We start from the raw sequence: 19,013 nt of genomic DNA, 5'->3' as shown, positions 1-19,013 counted from the left end.
CTCTGCCGGGAGAGATCTCCGAGCACCGATTGCATTGCATCCATTAACCTACGTTATACCAGCAACGGGATCAAGTGAGTGGATTTGTACTTAACCTTTTGTTACCTTTTTACTACGGATTTGGGCTGTTGCATTTATTTTTTGTTTGGGACATATGGTGGTCCGCTGTGGAATACCATGCAGCAAAAAAACAGCTTGTTTTCAACATAGCTTTATACCCTGCAGCTAAACTGCAATAATTGACTTGCTGCAGGTCACAAACCTACAGCTCAAAATTCTTTCCATTGCAATTTTTCCCCTGGTTGGGATTTGTAATTCGCAGAGGCCTAGCTTTGGCGGCTGACCTGTAGCAAACTAGTATGCGGCACCGACCTTATCTTGGTTTTTCCTGCAACAAACCTGCCACATATAAACTATGGGGAATTGGTCAAGTACACAAGTAACAGAGCTGCAATTTTCCTTCACACCCCCAACTTCTTAAACACGGTTACCCTTTTGAAAAGAGTCTGCAAGCATTGGAGGAGTGTATGACGCTGTTCTGCAGCAGCCTGGACACACTGTAACTACTGAAGAACCTCTGGCAGGAGAGAGGGAGCTCTGCATACAAAGCAATGAATTCTGAAATTTGAGTAGGGTAAGTCAGGATAGTCGGTGCATTTTACAATGAAATGTGGTTATGACTAACGTATGCGGATACCCAACACAAATGGTTTTTCAAGCTGCAGTTGTGTCAGTTCTGCTCCAAATATATCCACGGACTAGGTGGATGTCACCTTAGCAATGTAAGATAATGAATTGCTGTCAGTTACCGATCCAATCTAAGAGCTCAGTAATGAAAAATCAATCCACAATCAAAAATTGTGTCACAGCACTCAGCGGAGAAATGAAGCGCTGTCATGTGACTTTATGTTCATCATCACTCACAGCGGGCGGCTCAGAGCAGGCGACACATCCGTCACCAATGTAAGATCCCCAGAGCTACAGTCTAATAAAACCACCGACTAGCTCCAACTAGACACCAAACAGCAAACATGCATTAACCCCTTGGGGACTGGTATAGAATATATTCTGGTAATGACTTCTGGCGCAACACCTTGTTACTGGATTGCTTAAAATAAGATGGCCTAAGTATGTGGTGTGCTCTCCCAAAGCAAAGGCAGTTGTTAATAGCCTTGGGCATAAGGACACTGATCTGATCAACTTCACGTAATCTTAAAGGGATTTTATCATTAGAAATCCCCCCCTTTTTTTTTTTTTAAACTAAGTACACATAGGAATAGCCTTGAGAAAGGCAATTCTTCGCATACCTTTATTATTCTGATCCATGCCGCCATTCCTAAGAAATATCTCCTTTCTTCCTTATGTAAATGAGTTTTCAGACAGGATTGGGGGCAGTCAAACAGCACAGGGGCGGCCTCTGTACGGTCCAAAAATTCTCCAGCAATGCCTGTCATCTTCTCCAGACCGCCTCTTCTCCCACATCTTCACCCAGAAGTGCTGACTGTGCATGTCAGTCGGCCATTTTTCTGTGGCCTCTCCCGTTCAGTCACAAGAGCAGTTGGCGTTTTTGGATGAAGACGTGATGGTGACACAGGAGAAGAGGTGGTCCACAGAAGAAATTGGAGGCGTCGCAGGAGAGTTTTCGGACAGCACAGGAGACGCCCCCATTGCTGTCTGAAAGCTCATTTACATAAGGAAGAAAGAAGATATTTCTCAGGAACGGTGGCGTGGATCAAAATAATAAAGGTAAGAGAAGAAAAGACTTTAAGACTATTCCGACGTATAATTAGTTAAAAATGGGAATTCTAATGATAGAATCCCTTTAAGTATTATATCTTTAAGATGTTGGGACAATGTGAGGGGAACTCCCTTGAATGGATCACAGCTTAGCTAAACCAAAACCATTGACTCACAGTGATCTATAAAGCCTAGGGATAAAAACTTATAATCACTATGATGCTGCAAGTTCTGTTCTGCCAAGCCATAGTTGGGCTGGGAAATGCAACCATCTACCAAACTGCGCTACCTGGACCAAACATAGCTGTCTCAATGCTGACCATCGTGTAGCATTGACAGGCAATAAAGCTTTGAAGAACGTCATATTCTAAAGCATTATTGAAGGGATCAATCATAGCTTAAAGCTCTCTAAAGTTTGATTTAAAAAAAAAAAAATTACAGTTACGGGTCTTAGACAGCAACCCCACTAAAATGATCTTCCGCCTGCGCCGGAAGAAGACGCATGAAGAGGACGTTCCAGAAGATGGAGGCAGCATTGGAGAGTTCTCTTGCACCATTGGGGCTGCGCCCAGTGCTGCAAAGGAATTTATTTGCATATGAACAGAAAATTGAATCTTAACTGAACAGCAGGGCGAAGAAGACATCTAAAGGTAGAAGAATAGCCTTTCTTAAGGCTATTCCGATGTTTCAATGACAAAAAAAAAAAAAGTTTTAATGGTAGAATCCCTTTAAAATGCCAGGATACACTTGATAGATCAGGAGCTTCAGAATGATTAGAGTCGCAGATATACTCCATGACCTGGTCGTTCAGCCTTTGCTCTGTGCATCCTACATTAAGTCTTTTTTTTTTTCCAAGAAAGATTGAGGCCCAGTTCACATCAGCATTGGGGTTTCCGTTTGGGGAGTCCGTTTGGGGACTGTCAGCAATCACAGGGAACTCTGAGCACAGGCATTTAACTACTCAGATGTCATGGTCAAATGTGATCACAACATCTGTGCAGTTACTTTCCCTTTGTATACTAGAATCAGTAATATGACGGCCCAACCACAGTGCAATTGGGGAAGCAGTCACATTACCATGGCATACAGGAGCCTTCTGAGGGCTGTGCCATAGTAATGTGACTACTGAAGTCTGCCTGCAGCAAGCTTCAATAGTTACCCAGGGAATCAGTATTATGCTTGGTTCACACATCAGTATGCCATCCGTCCGTTTGAATTCAGTTTGATACTAAAAACGGACTGATGCACATACTGATTGTATACTGACACCTTTTTACGCTGATAGCAAACGCTGTCCGTCCCCAGAGGACAGAAAAAGTGATTAAAAATAGAAATTGTAAACAGAGTAGAGATAAGTAGAGTTTTGTTTTTTATTTTTATTTTTCCCAATTCCATCCCTTTCTAAATTCCTTTTTTTTTTTTTTTTTTTTTCACTTTCCAATATATTCTCCAGAATAACAAATGGTAGCATTTTGAAGTACAACTTGTCTTGCAAAAATCAAGCCCTCAACTAGGAAAATGGAGAAAGTTATGGCTTTTGGAATGCAGGGAGTAAAAAAAAAAACAAAAAAAAAAAAACAAACAGGGAGAACAAACAAATGAAAAGTGTCTGCAATTGATTGGTTCCTTCAGATACCCATTCTTTCTGGACAGATGGTAGCGTGACCCATACACTGATTCAAGCTCACATTATGACATTCTAAAAAATCATGATTGATAATCTTGAAAAATTGCACATGGGATGTTCATTTTGAAGCAAATTTAAATCACTTTAAAGTAAAAAATTTTAAGTAAAAAGTAAAGACATGTAAATATGTGTGTATGACTGTATGGATTTCATTTTGAAAGTGAACCTTGATATTATTAGGATCCTCATGTGTGACTAGGTCTATGATCACTTTCACTACCGAAATTTATGGTAGGTGGATTTCAATCTACCACAATTATTGGTGGATGAGAAACTGCTAGGAGCAGTAGGGAACCTCTAAATTTAAAGACAGCTCCTCCATGCTATACACGTCCAGTGTCGGACTGGGGTGTCTAGGGCCCACCAGTGGAATTATTTCTAGGGGCCCACCATCAGGATCCCTGCAAACCAGCAATACCAAGACAGGGCAGCTGAAGGTAATAACATATCAGGAGCCATGCTGCTCACCCACCTTACGATGTGCAACAATGCACTACCTAAACCTATTGCTACACACTGTATGGAAAGTGAACAGCGTGGCTCCTAGAAATGTTACCATTACCTATAGTCGCGCTGTCCTGGAACAGCTGATCTGCAGAGGTCCTGGCTGTTGTGTCCTCACAGATGTAATATTGATGGTCTATCCCAAGGACAGACCATCAATATTACAAAGATGGATAAACCCTTTAAAGATTTGTCCAGGAATTGGAGCGACCCATGTGCTGGGAGGTGTAAAATAAAAAAATAAATAAAAAGTGCCTTCACCTGTTCCTGTTGCTCCGTTGTCCGCTGCCAGTGTCCATTCAGTCTCGCGACGGTGCCTCCTTGCTGGGAGTCCTGCACCTCATGGGACCACTGAAACCAATTAGATACAGGATTTCCAGAAATGAGGCCATGAGGCCAAACAGACACAGGCAGGGGACAACGGAGTGCTAGGGACAAAAGCTCAATGAAAAACACTGTGGAAAAATATATTGAGATTCACTGCTATTTTTTTCCCACAATGTTTTTTTAGTTTCATCTCGCTGTTGCGCCTAATCCTTAAAGAAGGCCTTTCACCATCTGGGGCACATGAGGTTTAATACACTGCTAGAAAGCCAACAGTGCTCTGAATTCAGCGCACTATTTGCTTTCACGTTTTGTGCTGGTACCGTAGATCTTCATCGTCAGAAGAGCGTTCTGACAGTCAGTCAGGAACGCCCTTCCTCACGGTAGCGTCTATAGCACTGTACTCTGAGAGGGGTCGTTGCTTACCAGCCAATGATGACGCTGAGCGCCTATAGCACTCTCACAGTACAGCGCTATAGGCACTGCTGTGAGGAAGGGCGTTCCGGACTGACTGTCAGAAACGCCTTTCTGACAGTGAAGAGCTACGGACTGATAGCTCTTCATCGGGGGCACAGAATGGGAAAGCCGAAAGTGCAGTGAATTCATCGCACTGTCAGCTCTCTAGCAGTGTATTAAACCGCATGTGTCCCAGGAGGTGAAAGGTCCTCTTTAACCACTTCCGGACCACCCATAGACTATATACGTCCGGGAAGTGGTTGCCTAGTTCTGACAGGACGTACCTGTACGTCCAGTCAGAACACAGCAGCTGCACGGAGATCGTGCAGCTGATTTCAATGGGAGCCGGCTGTAGCCGGAGCTCCCAGAGAGATGGCAGGGAAGATTTATTACCTTCCCTGCTATCTCAATGAGCGCTGTATACACAGCTATGGACGCTGCCATAAATCAGCTGCCCTCTGACCCGGCGGACACGTGATCCGCAGGGAGCAGAGTCTTGCAAGAGCTGCTGGGTCCTACAGGACCCCAGATCAGCTCAGCAAGCTGTATATACAGTGTGCAGGAGGCTGGATTCCTCCTGTATCTGGGGTTAAATGTACCAGCCCCAGTTATAGGAGAAATCAGCCTCCAGTACAAAAAAAAAGTGATCAGATGTCCCCAAAGGTCTCTTATCACCTTATGGGGACACAATCTGGGAAAAAAAAAAAAAAAAAATTAAAAAAAAAGTTTGTAAAAAATGTAAATAAAAAATAAATAAATAATACGCTAATAAAACGCCGTTATTAAAGGTTATAGCCCCACCCCCGACGACACCATACAAAATAAAAATTACTGTAATGGAGAGGAAAAACTATATTATAAAGTTTTTCAGTGGCACTTTGTATTATTAAATAAAAAAAATAAATAATAAATTGAAAACCAGACACAATTTCCCTCCTATTTTGTTTATATTTTCCCGGATATAAAAAAATTAAAACACATTTGAAAATAAAAATAACATAAAAATAAAGCCTTATGTGTCCCCGAAAAAAGACGCAAAAATTAGTTGACAGACATACGAGGAAGATTTTACAGACCTCAAAACCGCACATAAAAAATAAACCTAAAATGTGTCTGGTCCTGGACCACAAATTGGCCCGGTACTGAAGTGGTTAACATCTCAATATACTGTACATCACACTATAAGGATAAGGCCTAACACAGCGTCCCGCAGCAAAAAAAGCGCTGCGGAAAACCCCCGGCGGCAACACATCAGTTTTTCTGCAGCGCTTTTTGCAGAAACTCCACAGAGCACACAGCAATCGAGATGGCAGGGAAGGGAATAAACCTTCCCTGTCGTCTCTCTGGGAGCTCCGGCTGAAGTTACAGCCGGCTCCCAGCTTCAGCAGCTGCACAATCTCCGTGCAGCTACTGTGTTCTGACTGGACGTACCAGTACGTCCTGTCAGAACAAGGCAACCACTTCCCGGACGTATAAAGTCTATGGGCGGTCCGGAAGTCTTTAAAGAGGTTGTCCAGGATAATTTTTTTGTTGTTGTTTATAATTAGTCCGGGGAGGTGAAAAACAAAGCATACATAAAAAAACCCCCACTCATCTGTTTTCAGTGCTCTGGTCCTGCAGTTCTGCTGGTAGTTACATGCCGGACTGGAGCGCACTGGGAGACACTGGGAACAGGAGAGTATGCTTGTGTGCTTAAAAAAAAATAGAAAGTGTTTTTAAGGGCTTGTTCACATCTGCGCCCGGGGTCTCCGCTTTGAGGTTTTCGTTTCCTGCCCGAAACTGGGCAGGAGACGGAAACCTGCAGGCACTTTTCAAACCCATTCAAATGAATGGGTCTGAAAACTGTGCATCCGTGAGCGCCAGTGAGCGTTTTATGCGAAACTTTTTTTTTTTTTTTTATTAACCGGACACAAAGTCGGACATGCAGGACTTTGTGTCTGGTTTAAAAAAAAAAAAAACGGTTTCGTCGCAGAGAGCATAAAACGCTCACTGGCGCTCACGGCCAGACTCGGTCCAACAGGTTTCCATCTTCTGCATGCAGAAGACGGAAACCTCAGAACGGAGACCAGACGCTGGTGTGAATCCCGCGTTAGCTGTGCCTCAGTAGGGCCTAATCCTTGAAGGGGTTGTCCAGGAATTACAAGTTTCCACAAGGAGGCCGGTGAAGGAAAAAAAATAAAACCCACACTCACTTGTCCCTGATTCTCATACCCTTGTCCGCTCCAGCAGTGTCCCAGAGTTTTTACAGTCCTTGCCACACGTAACTGATGAAGTCAATCATCTGCCTCAGCAGCCTAAGGAAAGAAACCGCGATATCACTCACATATGTCATGTGTGACGTCACGTGTCCTTTCCTTAAGCCACTGATTGGCCTCAGCAGTCATGTGTGGCAATGACATCTGCCAGAACAACGCTCCGGGAGCAGAGTATGGGTTTTGCTTTTTTTCTTATTTGTGACCTTCCCCTTGCAGAGAACTGTAATTCCTGGATAACCCCTTTAACATCTCAATATACTGAACATCACACTATAAAATACAGTGCTAGTATGCATAATGGTAGACATGTACAGAGGAAAACAGAAACACACTCATATATGCTGGATATACTTAGACCCAATTCACATCTGCGTTCGGTATTCCTTTTCGGGAAGTCCGCTTGGGGTCCCCCGAACAGAAACCTATACGCATTAAAAAGCGGCGAGTAATGAAACCACACAGACCCCATAGACTATAATGGGATCCATGTGTTTACCATGCAGTGTCCGCATGAATCGTGTGGTGAGAAAAGTGCTGCAAGCACTACTTTTCTCTCTGCGTGATTTGTGTGGACACCACACGGAAAACACAAGGACCCCATTATTGTCTATGGGGTCCGTGTAGTTTCATTGCTCACCGCTTTTTAATGCGTATAGGTTTCTGTTCGGGGGACCCCAAGCGGACTTCCCGAAAAGGAATACCGAACGCAGATGTGAACCGGGCCTAATACATATAACATACATTTACACACATACATTCATATACATACATACACACACCTATCTACAAACATACAGGACTCACACAGTATATCAGACACTTTACACAAATATACACACATTAAATATACATATTTTACCCAAAAAATGTACTTACATTTGGCTGAATTGCTGGGTGCACTGGGTATGGAGGCTCATGTGCAGCTCTGTCCTGTCTGGCAGTGGTGAAAGCTCTGCTCCATTTACAGCAGCCGGCAGACTTCCCCATGCACACTCCGATCTGTGTGGGGGAGGGGCAGCACAGGTCCTGCTACATGACGGCAGTGTACAGCGCAGGGAGCAGAAGACCCCGTGCCTGCTAATGGTCTCACACACACACAGTGATTGGTACAGGGGCCCATTTTGGGATGGTCAGGAGCCCGATCGGGTCCCTGACAAGTGCATTTGGATAGGTTAATTGAAAACTAATAGTCATGCTCGGGGCCCACTGGGGGATTCCCCAATGGGCCAGTCTGACCCTGTACACGTCTTCACTTTCCTCTTCTGGAAAACCACACAGGCAATCCATCCTGCACCCTTTTAGTCTCCAGACCTTCAAGGGGTCGTCCACTGCCACCATTTTTCCTGTATCCATAGGAAAGGAGACTGGTATTTGATTGCTGGGGGTCCACCCACTGAGAACCTCAGTGATGATGAGAACTATGAGGTCCAAGTACCCTGTGTGAATGGAGTGGTGTGTGCCAAGTACACCAATTACTTATCTTGGCTGCCATTGCTAAGATATCACAGTTATCAACATGCATACAAGCTCATTGGAGCTATGAGGGAGATCCTATTTTTTCAAAAATGTAAGTGACAATACCTTCATGCGTGAAAGAACTCATCTGCATACTAACAGAGGAGATATGTTGACAATGGATTGCACGGATTCACAAGGGGAAATCATTGCTCGATTCAGGTGAGTCTACCATATTTTGCGGACTATAAGGCGCACCGGACTATAAGGCGCATTACCCATGAGCGCCTTATAGTCCTGCCTAGGTCCATATATAAGGCGCACCGGACTACAAGGCGCAGCGCTGTCCGGTGCGCCTTATAGGATTGAAAGCGGCGGCCGGCAGACTTTGCCGGCGGCCGCTTAACCCCCCGCGTGCCAGCCGCTTCTATTCATTTCATTGGCACGCTTCCATTGAAATGAATGGAAGCGCTCGGCACACGAGGAGTTAAAGGGATTCTACCTTTAAAAGAACTTCCTTCTTGATCACGTCGGAATAATCTCCTTACCTTTTTACCATAGCCAGCGCCGCCTTCTTCCGCAGCTCCGTCTCTGTCTTCTTTGGGCCTCATGGATGACGCATGCGCAGTCGGCTCTAACAGGCTCTCGCAGCCAGAGCCGACTGCGCATGCGTCATCCATGAGGCCCAAAGAAGACGACACGGAAGGCGCGAACACAGCTCAGGGAGAAGGCGGCGCTGGCTATGGGAAAGGTAAGAGACGAATAGCAAAAAAGTTCAAAAGCAGCGGCACCGTTCTGTGGGTGTGAACATACACCAAATCACTGGATCTCAAACTAGATGATCTGGCATTCAGGTGGTGCTCACTGTTAAACAAATAGTCCAATATAGTGCAAAAAAATAGAAAAAAAATCAGGGCACTCACCAGCCAGTAGTAAAATTCACCAAACTTTAATAATCTTCCATAAAAATAGGTACTTGAACAGCATTTACAGACGGGGGTAGGGTAGATGGGATGTAGAAAAAATGAAGCGACGACCGTTTCGTGCTAAATGCACTTCACCAGGCTTCCCCTGATGGGGATGAAGTGATGAAATGCTATATGGAGCTCTGATATTTTTACCTATACTTTGTTACATAATATATTGGCACCATAACCTGCTAATACAAATGGAAATGTTTGTAGCACTATATACTGTAGTATTTGAGATACTGGTAACATGTATCACTGGAGCGCTTCAAAAAAGTTGTAAATCCTTATTTACTCGACATTCTTGTGCTTTTCCATTTCCCAGATTATCAGGTCATTTCTCATTCTGTTTGGGTCTATTGTTGATGGCTACCAGAGCATCAGTATTCCCAAACTATTGAATACTCAGCTAGTATTCCTGAGACCTGAAACATGTGACTGTGTATTATATTCCCAAATAAGAAAGTGGAACATATTTTGAATAATCTGTAAAGGCTTCTCCAACCTAAAATGTTTTACATTATGTTAAAGGTCTGTAGCATGGCAAAACATCTTTCTTAAAAATGTATCATTTTGTGTTTACACCTTCTATGCGGACCTGTACGTTTCTATGGTCACAGACTACACTCACACCCTGTTTTATCCTGCAGTCATACTTCTTGCTAACCTAAATAATTAAAGGTTTTTTCCCAAGAATTTTTAAACAATGCTATATTATACTATCGGCTTATACTTAGGATATCAGTTGAAGATTCATGGGTGTCACAAACCTGAGACTCTCTGGATCAGCTGCTTGAAGTGGCAGCAGCACTCACTAAGTACCGCTTCACAGGTTATACTCATTGGTCACAGCTCAGTCCATTCACACGGAGGAAAATGGTGAGGAATTTGGTGTGGAATTTCAGCGCTGAAAAAAAGGAAATCATTGAAGTCAATGGGAGGCTTTTTTTTTTTCAGCGCTGAAATTCCACACCAAATTCCTCACCATTTTCCTCCACGTGAATGGACCCTAAAGTAAAAGGGCTGAGCTATGATACCAAGCACAGCGGATGCACAAATGTATGGCAATATGCTTGGCAAGCACTGAAGAGGCTGAAGCAATCAATCAAATGCTGCAGCCTCTTCAGCCCAACGTAGCGAGCCACAGTCATAAAGCGCAAAGGAAACGCATCACATTTTTTACGACAGGACTTTTCAAAGAGAGTTCGCAGAGCTTTAATTACATCTATATGGAAAATTACAGCATTTCCAAAGGTGTAATTGACACACGCTGCGAATTACAAAAACACAACAGTGTTTGAAACCTCAGCATGAACGCTGTGCGTATTTTTCTGCAATATGTGGATGCGATTAGCCAGAATCCCCATCCACTTTGCAATTTTGCCACTGCGTTTTACAGTACCTGCAGAGTTTACTGCTACAGAGTTTAAGACCCGGCCTTGGGCACCACCTTGCGGAAATGTAGCATTTTTTTGTTGCAGATTTTGCTGCTGTTTTTTTGAGCCAAAGTCCCTTGTGGATGGAGCAGACGGCAGACGTATAAGTATTTCCTATATATTTTGTATTCCTTTTGCAGCCATTTCTATTCCTTTGGCCTGGCTGTATCTCAAAGCGAACATTTGGTTCACCCTTTAAACTGGTAAATCTGTCTCTTTTCACGGATATGGATAAATATTTGTTTGTAGACCATTACCTTAAAGACATAAATCAGCAAAGAAGCTATACAAAATACTATTAAAGGCTTTTGCAATACACCAATAAAGTACAACTTGACAAATGTATACATCACCTTAGAATAAATTAAAGGAGCAAGATTTTTTTTTTTTTGTCACATTTAATGTTTTCACCACTTTACTTCAAATCTACATTTTACAAAGTGACCATCAAGTGTCTCATATGACCTTTATCTTAAGACATATAGCCTCTCAGGTCTTCGGCTCCATCCATGGATACATTTTCTATGATGGTAAACGGTCTCTCAGACATTGTTGTTGAAATGCTTCATCTGGAGATTTTTTTTGTTTGTTTATTTTTTATTAGGAGCCACTTTAGAAAAAGTAAAAGGAAAAGAAAACAAAAAAGTAGAAAAAGATACCATACCATCTCTTAAGATTTGGAATTCCAATATACAGTCTTTCACAGCAAGTGACTTCATTGAAGTTAAAACTTCCCATAAGCTTAAAAACCCAAAAACAAATAAAAACATTTTAGTCTCCTCCTATTACAATCCAGCTCATTTAGGATAAAAATATTATTCTAAAAGATAAATTACAATAACTTTAACAATTAATAGTCCATTACAAATACCTCTGTCTTCCCCTCAAAACAATGATTCTTGGATTCATACAAGGCTAGTCCATTAAAATGTCTTGATATAGGTGAAAGCAATCTTCTGTTTTATTGTATTGTAATGTTTTTTTGTTTTTTTTTTACATATAAAAGTTGGAAGGAACATTCAAGTTTCAAAGTCTGCACACTGAACCTAAAAATAACAATTTGGAGTGAAACAAGCTGAGCTGTAAACTCCAGGAGGTAGAGGCCATCAGTTTGTATGTACATATACACAGAATATTCAGTGTTTTAAAGAGGGAAAAAAAAAAAAAAAAAAAAAAAGTGAAGAAAAAAAAATTTCTACTGTGACATTTGAACACGTCCACGACAGCTCTTCCCTAAGTACACATATACAATTAGAGACACTCCTTATGGTATAGCCTGTTTTTTTCTGTCCTTCCTCATGTTGGAACTGTCCAGTGCAAGGAAAAAAAAATTCAAAAAATTCACAAAAACAAACTAAAAATGTGTCAGCTAGCGCATTTTTGTACAGCGGGACGTGAAAAGGACCTTTACAAAGAAGCCCATCAATGGAATTATTTACACAGATGAATGATGACACATGCCGATGACTAAATAGGTAAGAAAGAAAGGAAGTCTAAGAAAAATAGATTAAATATATATTTTATATATATTTATATGGGGGAGGAACCCAAGTGTCCTGTCCCCTCTAGTCACAGATGCACTCATTCTAACCACAAAGCTTCTTTCTTCAGTATATCAAAATAGCAACACGCTCCTCTAGCACAGCGCTGCAGACTGAACACCGGGGGACGTCACCATCCTGTGGTCTGCTCCTGTTTTTGGGAAGTACTTCATGATTGGTCTCCAGACAATGTCTGTTTTCTTCCTAGCAACTGCTTGTATCAACATAAAATGAGGCTTCAGGAATGGCTCAGTATAAAAATGCTCTGCACAGTCTCTTACTTTATAATATAAATAGAACATAATATTTAAAACCTTAAAAGCAACCTCTACAGAAAAAAAAAAAAAAAAAAACAAAAACCCATTTTATTCCACAAAATTTGGTGCAAGTGTCAATTTGTTCTGAGCCTTAAAACTGCTTAGAATTAATAAAAAATAGTTAAATTTGGGCTTAAATTACCTCAAAATAAAACCACTGACTTTGTCGGAGTGAAAGCCACTAGTACGCCATTTTGTCTTAAATAGAATATAGATTTTACATTTAGTGGTTGATAAGTTAAATCTTAATTAAGAAAATAGTACAAGCGAGATCAAGCTTCAAGATTGCAATCCCCAGACTCCAGTGGAAAGCTACAGGACACCTTCAGTAGTAAGTCTTCCAAACTATTCCCAAACCAGTGGAGACGGTGGCATCTCAGATGGCTGAGCAACAGTGGAACTGCAATGGTTAAAGAGAACACAAGAGATTAGCGATCGTAGAGTTACACATATATACAAACAATCTGGCCATATACAGTTGAGACCGACACTGGTTCTCACATAGTTTGCTGCTTCAGTGTTTTAAGATGATTTGGTCAGAGGTTTCTACAGTTACTTAAGTTCTAAGTGTATCAGAAGGGTGACACAGAAAACACCTTCAACAAGTCCAGCTCACTCGCATCATCTAATAGACACTGCTCCACTGATTCCGGCACACTTGGTATTATTTGTCTAGCTCTTGCCATCCCTGAACAATAAGAGCTGTTAGTTTTGATGCCTGACTATTGTCAAGAGGGCAGTCTTAAACAAAACAGGAAAGGGTGCGATTCTGAGCTCTGACACTGGCGGCCTCTGACTGGAGCTCTGAATTATGCCCCCTTTCACCTGGAGAAACACTGGAACACTGTGAGAATAATGTTCTTTGATTTCTCCAGTGCTTTCAACACCATTCAGCCAGGGCTACCGAGGGAGAAGCTGAACCTTGGTGGAGTGGACCATCACCTGTCCAACTGGATACTAGACTACCTGACAAACCGCCCTCAGTATGTGAGAGCCCAGGACTGTGTGTCTGACACTGTGATCTGTAGTACGGGGGCACCACAAGGTACAGTTCTTGCCCCATTCCTCTTCACACTGTACACTGCTGACTTTAGGCACAACTCATCCAGCTGTTACTTACAGAAGTACTCCGATGACTCTGCTATAGTCGGCCTTATCACTGATGGCGACGATGGGGAATACAGAGACTTAAACCGGGATTTTGTTGAATGGTGCCAGCAGAACCACCTCAGGATTAATGCTGGGAAGACCAAGGAGATGGTGGTGGACTTTAGTAAAGGGAGAAGTGCTCCGACCCCGGTGGAGATCCAAGGGACATGTATTGAGTTAGTCAGGACCTATAAGTACCTGGGTGTGCTCCTCAATAATAAATTAGACTGGACTGATCACCTGGAGGCGCTGCACAGAAAGGGCCACAGCGGACTCTACCTGCTCAGGAGGCTGAGGGCCTTCGGAGTCCAGGGGCCACTTTTTAGAGCCTGTCTCAACTCTGTGGTTGCTTCAGCCATCTTTTTAGGTGTGGCCTGCTGGGGGAGCAGTATATCAACCAGGGACAGAAATAGACTTGACAGGCTGATCAGAAGGGCCAGCTCTGTCCTTGGGGAGCCCCTTGGACCCAGTACAGGTGGTGGGTGACAGAAGGATACTGTCCGTGGTGACCTCCATGCGGGAAAACAAATCCCACCCCATGTATGGGACCTTGATGGGACTTGGCAGCACTCTAAGTGACTGTCTGCTCCACCCCAAGTGTGACTATCGCAAGTCCTTCCTCCCAACCACGACCAGGCTGTATAATCTACATCAGTCCAAGCGAAGATCACTCCGCACAGAAAACTAATGATTATGATTATGAAGTCTTCCTTCTTTCTTCTTCTGTTCCTTAGCTGCTAAGGACTCCTAGTATATCTTCTCTTGTCAGCATATTTGGGCCTACGTCTGTAATATATTACTGTGTATTATCCTGGATCTGTATTACTATGCTGCTGTAACATGCTGAAATTTCTCCACTGTGGGACTATTAAAGGATTATCTTATCTTTCCTTCTCCTGCCTGACACTGCCCAACTTCTAGTACAGAGCCTAAATAGATTATCAGGCACCAAAACTAACTGCACTTATCGCTTGGGAGTGGTGGGGCAGGAGGAAAAATTCCAAATGTGCTGAAATCAATGGAGTAGCAACAGAAATGTTATTGGTGGTGGTGATGGATGACTATGGATATCTCATATAAGCACATATATGCCATGCTGCCCTTGCAAATCACACCAGTTACAGCTGCACCCTAGCAAACATATGGAAACCACATGCAGGTATCACAATTCAGCTATGAGAGCTCACTGTCCCCCTAAATAGTCCACTCTAAGTAATACACATACCTTATAAAGCTTTTAAAAGCAGCAGACTGGGGGTTGATGCACAGCGGCACTCTGTTCCCTTTTTGCTGCTCCAAAATGAACTGATGGATGATTTCTGTAGCACAAAAAAAGTTGAAAGAAAAAAACCCAAAACATACACTTGTGAATATTGTAAATAAAAATGGTAAAATGACATTATTCCAACTGGCAAAAATACTTCAATAGTAAGCATTCTGCATGTTTGTAGCAAAACTTCATTCACTATTACAGGTGAAGGTACAGACTATCATTAACTCATTGTTTGCTCAATGTGGATCTGACTTCTGAGAAGCACTATCCATTTTTGGAAGGAAGGTGATCTAATGCTAGCTAGCTGTAGTAGTTCCTACACAGTACTGCTCGAAGAGGAAGAAGAGCGTGCACAAAAGGAGGAAACCGGAAATCTCACAATTTAGGACCCCTCACTCCCTGGCAAGCCATGCAATTTTGACATTTCCTCATTCTGGTGTTCTATCCATCTTTAGTCCCCCCCCACACCCCCCCACACTGTGGCTGCACATCCTGGGAGCTGTCTCCCTCCTTTACTCAATTTAATTTGGCCCATTTGGGCCCTAGTTTACAGTGTATTCTCTGAACCCCGACTCCCTCACACAGATTAAAATGACTTTTTCCCATGTACATTAATTTTCTGTTTACTCATGCTCATTTATTTTACCAGTCAGTTAACTCAGTGGGTTGGAAACCACCTGACAGATGATGATGGATCCTACATTAGAGTGTGTGCACATACATTATATATATATACAGTGTATATATATATATATATATATATATATATATATATATATATATATATATATGCAGGTATGTGTGTTCTGTCCATGTGTTCTCAACAGAAGTGCCACCGATCATACTGCTAGTGTACATATATGCCATGTGACTAATAATCCTAGAAACCATTTATGGCCAGGTCTGAAAGTGTGTACGTTTCTCACTGGTGACGGTATAAGGCCTTGTATTACGCAGAAAGGTTTGCATTATTTCAAACCTGTTTGAGGGTACACAAAAGATTCTTAAATGTAACAAAAAAAAATAATTCTGCCATTGTTTTTTGATTGATTTGTTTTTATACCGCTCACATTTCATGCTTAAATGGGTTATTACAGATACTCATTCCCAATTCACAAGCTAAGGGTCACATTGCTGGGGTTCCGTTCATTGGGTCCCTTAAGCCTCCTAGTTAATGAAGAGCCAGTACGCTAAGCATGCACACTGGTGCTTCATTCACAAGGAGGACGACACAAGAGGACTTTCAGATCCCTGTTCTGTACAGTTCCTATGGGACAATATATTTAGAGTACCATGCAGACATTGTCAAGTCACACTCAAACAATGACAGACAGATCCAGACAGACTTCCCCTCTATAGGAGACAGCGCTTACCTTTCACCTGCCGTACAGAACTAAGATTCTTCTCAAAAGTGTCATCAAATTTGGGATTTGTGATTGGCTCAAAGTCACTGGTGTAGACCCTGCCCGTGGAGGTGGAGAAACAGCATTTGCACATGCAGGTGTGATATCGCAGACGCCCTTCGTCCAGGTAGGGGTGAGCCAATGCATCTTTAGCAGATATTCGTTTGGACTGCAGCAGAATAACAAAGTTGTCATTTACTTAGATTACTACCGTTCTAAAAAACAGATTTCCAAGACTATGACAAGAAAACAACAGGGTATAGGTCCCAACCTATAACAACTTGAATGAAACCTGATTTTACTTAAATGGGTATTTCAGATTAGATTTATTTAGGACGTGGTCAACAAAGACAAACCCTTTCAAAACATTTCCCCCCACGGCGGCTATTGACATGGACTGATCTGTGAATGAGGGTAAGGGAGCATTCACACAGTGAAGAGGAGTGCAGTTAAAACTGAATTTAAAAAAAGAAAGAAAATGTATGTAAAATTATAAAACACAGTGTGAATACTCCCTAAGAGCACCTTACCTGATTCCAAATTGGACAGAAGGAAACATCTGCATAGGAAACAGCTACGCACCGAACAGAAAGGCTTCAGCCATTTACTGCACCTTTTTTTGTTTTAGTTCGGAGATGCAGCTTATGGGTCCCATAGCTGGTACATCTCCGATGTAGGGAACTTAAGAGTAAAATCCACTATAACCGAATTTTGTGAATAAGCCCATTTACTGCAATATATAGAAGTGCCACATAGATTATGTGTAAGGCTGAGTTTACTTGGTGCTTTTTTCCTGCTGCAATAATGTGCAGCACATGATACAATGCACTTCTCCTGTATGCCAACAGCCAGTACACCAAAGATTTTCAGTGTAACATCCAATAACGTACGGGTGAAATGCATAGTAACATGTGAGGCATTACTGAAATTAAAACTGCATGCAGTTCTTCAGCAAAAAAAGCGCTGTGTAAAACCTGCCGAAACAATCACATGTTCACCACTGAAAAGTGTACTTTAACTCTGCAACCACAAGGGGGCGCTCAGTACATGCTAATATAGCATTAAATAATAAATGAATTGGGCCTTTCATGGTGTGACACTGTTTGGTAGAGAAATAAGAACATGTCTGTGGTAGGACAACACTGCCCACAATGCTTTCAATAAAGTCATAGCATGTGTTTTATTTTAGATTCCCCTACTGAAGGTAATGGCGGTCAGAATAGTTACAGCATACTGTATGGGTCAGAACGACAACTGGACACACCAAGCTGTTACTTTATATACAGTAGCACAGGATCTTCACATGTGTAATCTCAGGTTACCTTTAAGATGAGCAACAGTCATTTTAGAAACTACAGATGCCCCGTATTCACATGATGGGTAAAAAAAAGATGTACGAAACTGCTTATCACAACCATTTTGCATCAATGTCATGGCTGTCTGGTTGTGTTATACATCTGTGTCATCATTGTGGGCCATTTAGTACTGGTCTTGATAATATCTGCACCTTATTTATGATGAGGTGCATCCTCTCGCAGGGGTCATGTGCTTGACAAGACAATGACCACTAGCTCTTAAGGTTCTTCCCCTTTATGATTCACATCTGGTTTTGTCTTGCAAACCTGCATAAAGCCCTGACCGTGTGTCCTTACCTTGAGGCGGGACACGGGCGGTTTTTGATGCAGCCTGTTGAGGCTCTCTCGAGTGAATCCAAAAAGAAGTATAAAGGAATAAACGGATACTCCTCTGTTATAGCCACTTCAATGTTTGGCCGGTAAGTTATTCTTGTATCATTTTGGCTACTAGCACAGTCCTATAGCTGTAATATGCTTCCCCTACCCAGACCAGCATAGTAAGCTGACAGATCCACTTTAAAGGCCCTTACACCTGAGCAAATAAGCCTGGAAAAAAATAAAAAATAAAATAAAAAAAATCGGTTCCATATATCCTGGCCCTAATTTGGGTTCCGGCTGGGAAATGTAAGCCACATACAGTCTGTATTTTCCCATGTGTATGGGGTCTACATATTATAGAAGGACCAGTGAACTCAACAGGACTGTCACTACTGTGCATAAGATGATCAATGATCCTCGGTACAATGCAGTGAAGAAATACTTACTGGATCAAAGACTAACATCCGACAAAGCAGATGAACAGCTTCATGAGTGGCCTGGCTGGACAGTGTATACAAGACCGGAAGAGATGGCTGCAAAACACAAGAGATAGAACATGTCTGACTAGTGCATTAAAAGTGCTGAGTCGCTTCAGAGCCCTCCAGTTATGCAAGCAGACTGAAATTACCAATTTGGGTGATAGATGCCGGGAGTCAGCCAGCACTGCAGTTCTGTCTCCTCAATTTAATGTCAGGCCGGCACACTATCACACCGAGGATCTTACAGTTCTAAAAAGAAATCTGCCCTTGAAAAGAACGGCTCGCTCTTTAGTGCTGCGACTATCGGATTTTGGGGCAGGGTGGGCTTGCAGCACTTTATGCCTCTGGTGACAAAT

General features: G+C 42.4%; 1 protein-coding gene across 1 annotated transcript in view; it reads right to left on the bottom strand.

The window, feature by feature from the left end:
- Window positions 1-11,978: 11,978 nt before the first annotated feature.
- Window positions 11,979-19,013, bottom strand: part of NLK (nemo like kinase) — a 116,291-nt gene continuing 109,256 nt past the window's right edge. The window contains exons 8-11 of the mRNA XM_075263955.1: window positions 18,625-18,711; window positions 16,476-16,674; window positions 15,055-15,148; window positions 11,979-13,080 (exon numbers count right to left, since the gene is read on the bottom strand). Coding sequence (XP_075120056.1) covers window positions 13,026-13,080; window positions 15,055-15,148; window positions 16,476-16,674; window positions 18,625-18,711 — 435 coding nt within the window. The 3' untranslated portion in view covers window positions 11,979-13,025. The remainder of the gene's footprint in view (window positions 13,081-15,054; window positions 15,149-16,475; window positions 16,675-18,624; window positions 18,712-19,013) is intronic.

This window comes from Leptodactylus fuscus, chromosome 2, assembly GCF_031893055.1.
Source record: "Leptodactylus fuscus isolate aLepFus1 chromosome 2, aLepFus1.hap2, whole genome shotgun sequence".
Lineage (NCBI taxonomy): Eukaryota > Metazoa > Chordata > Amphibia > Anura > Leptodactylidae > Leptodactylus > Leptodactylus fuscus.
Note: the sequence above shows the minus strand (reverse complement) of the source record. Positions and strands in the feature narration are given on the sequence as shown.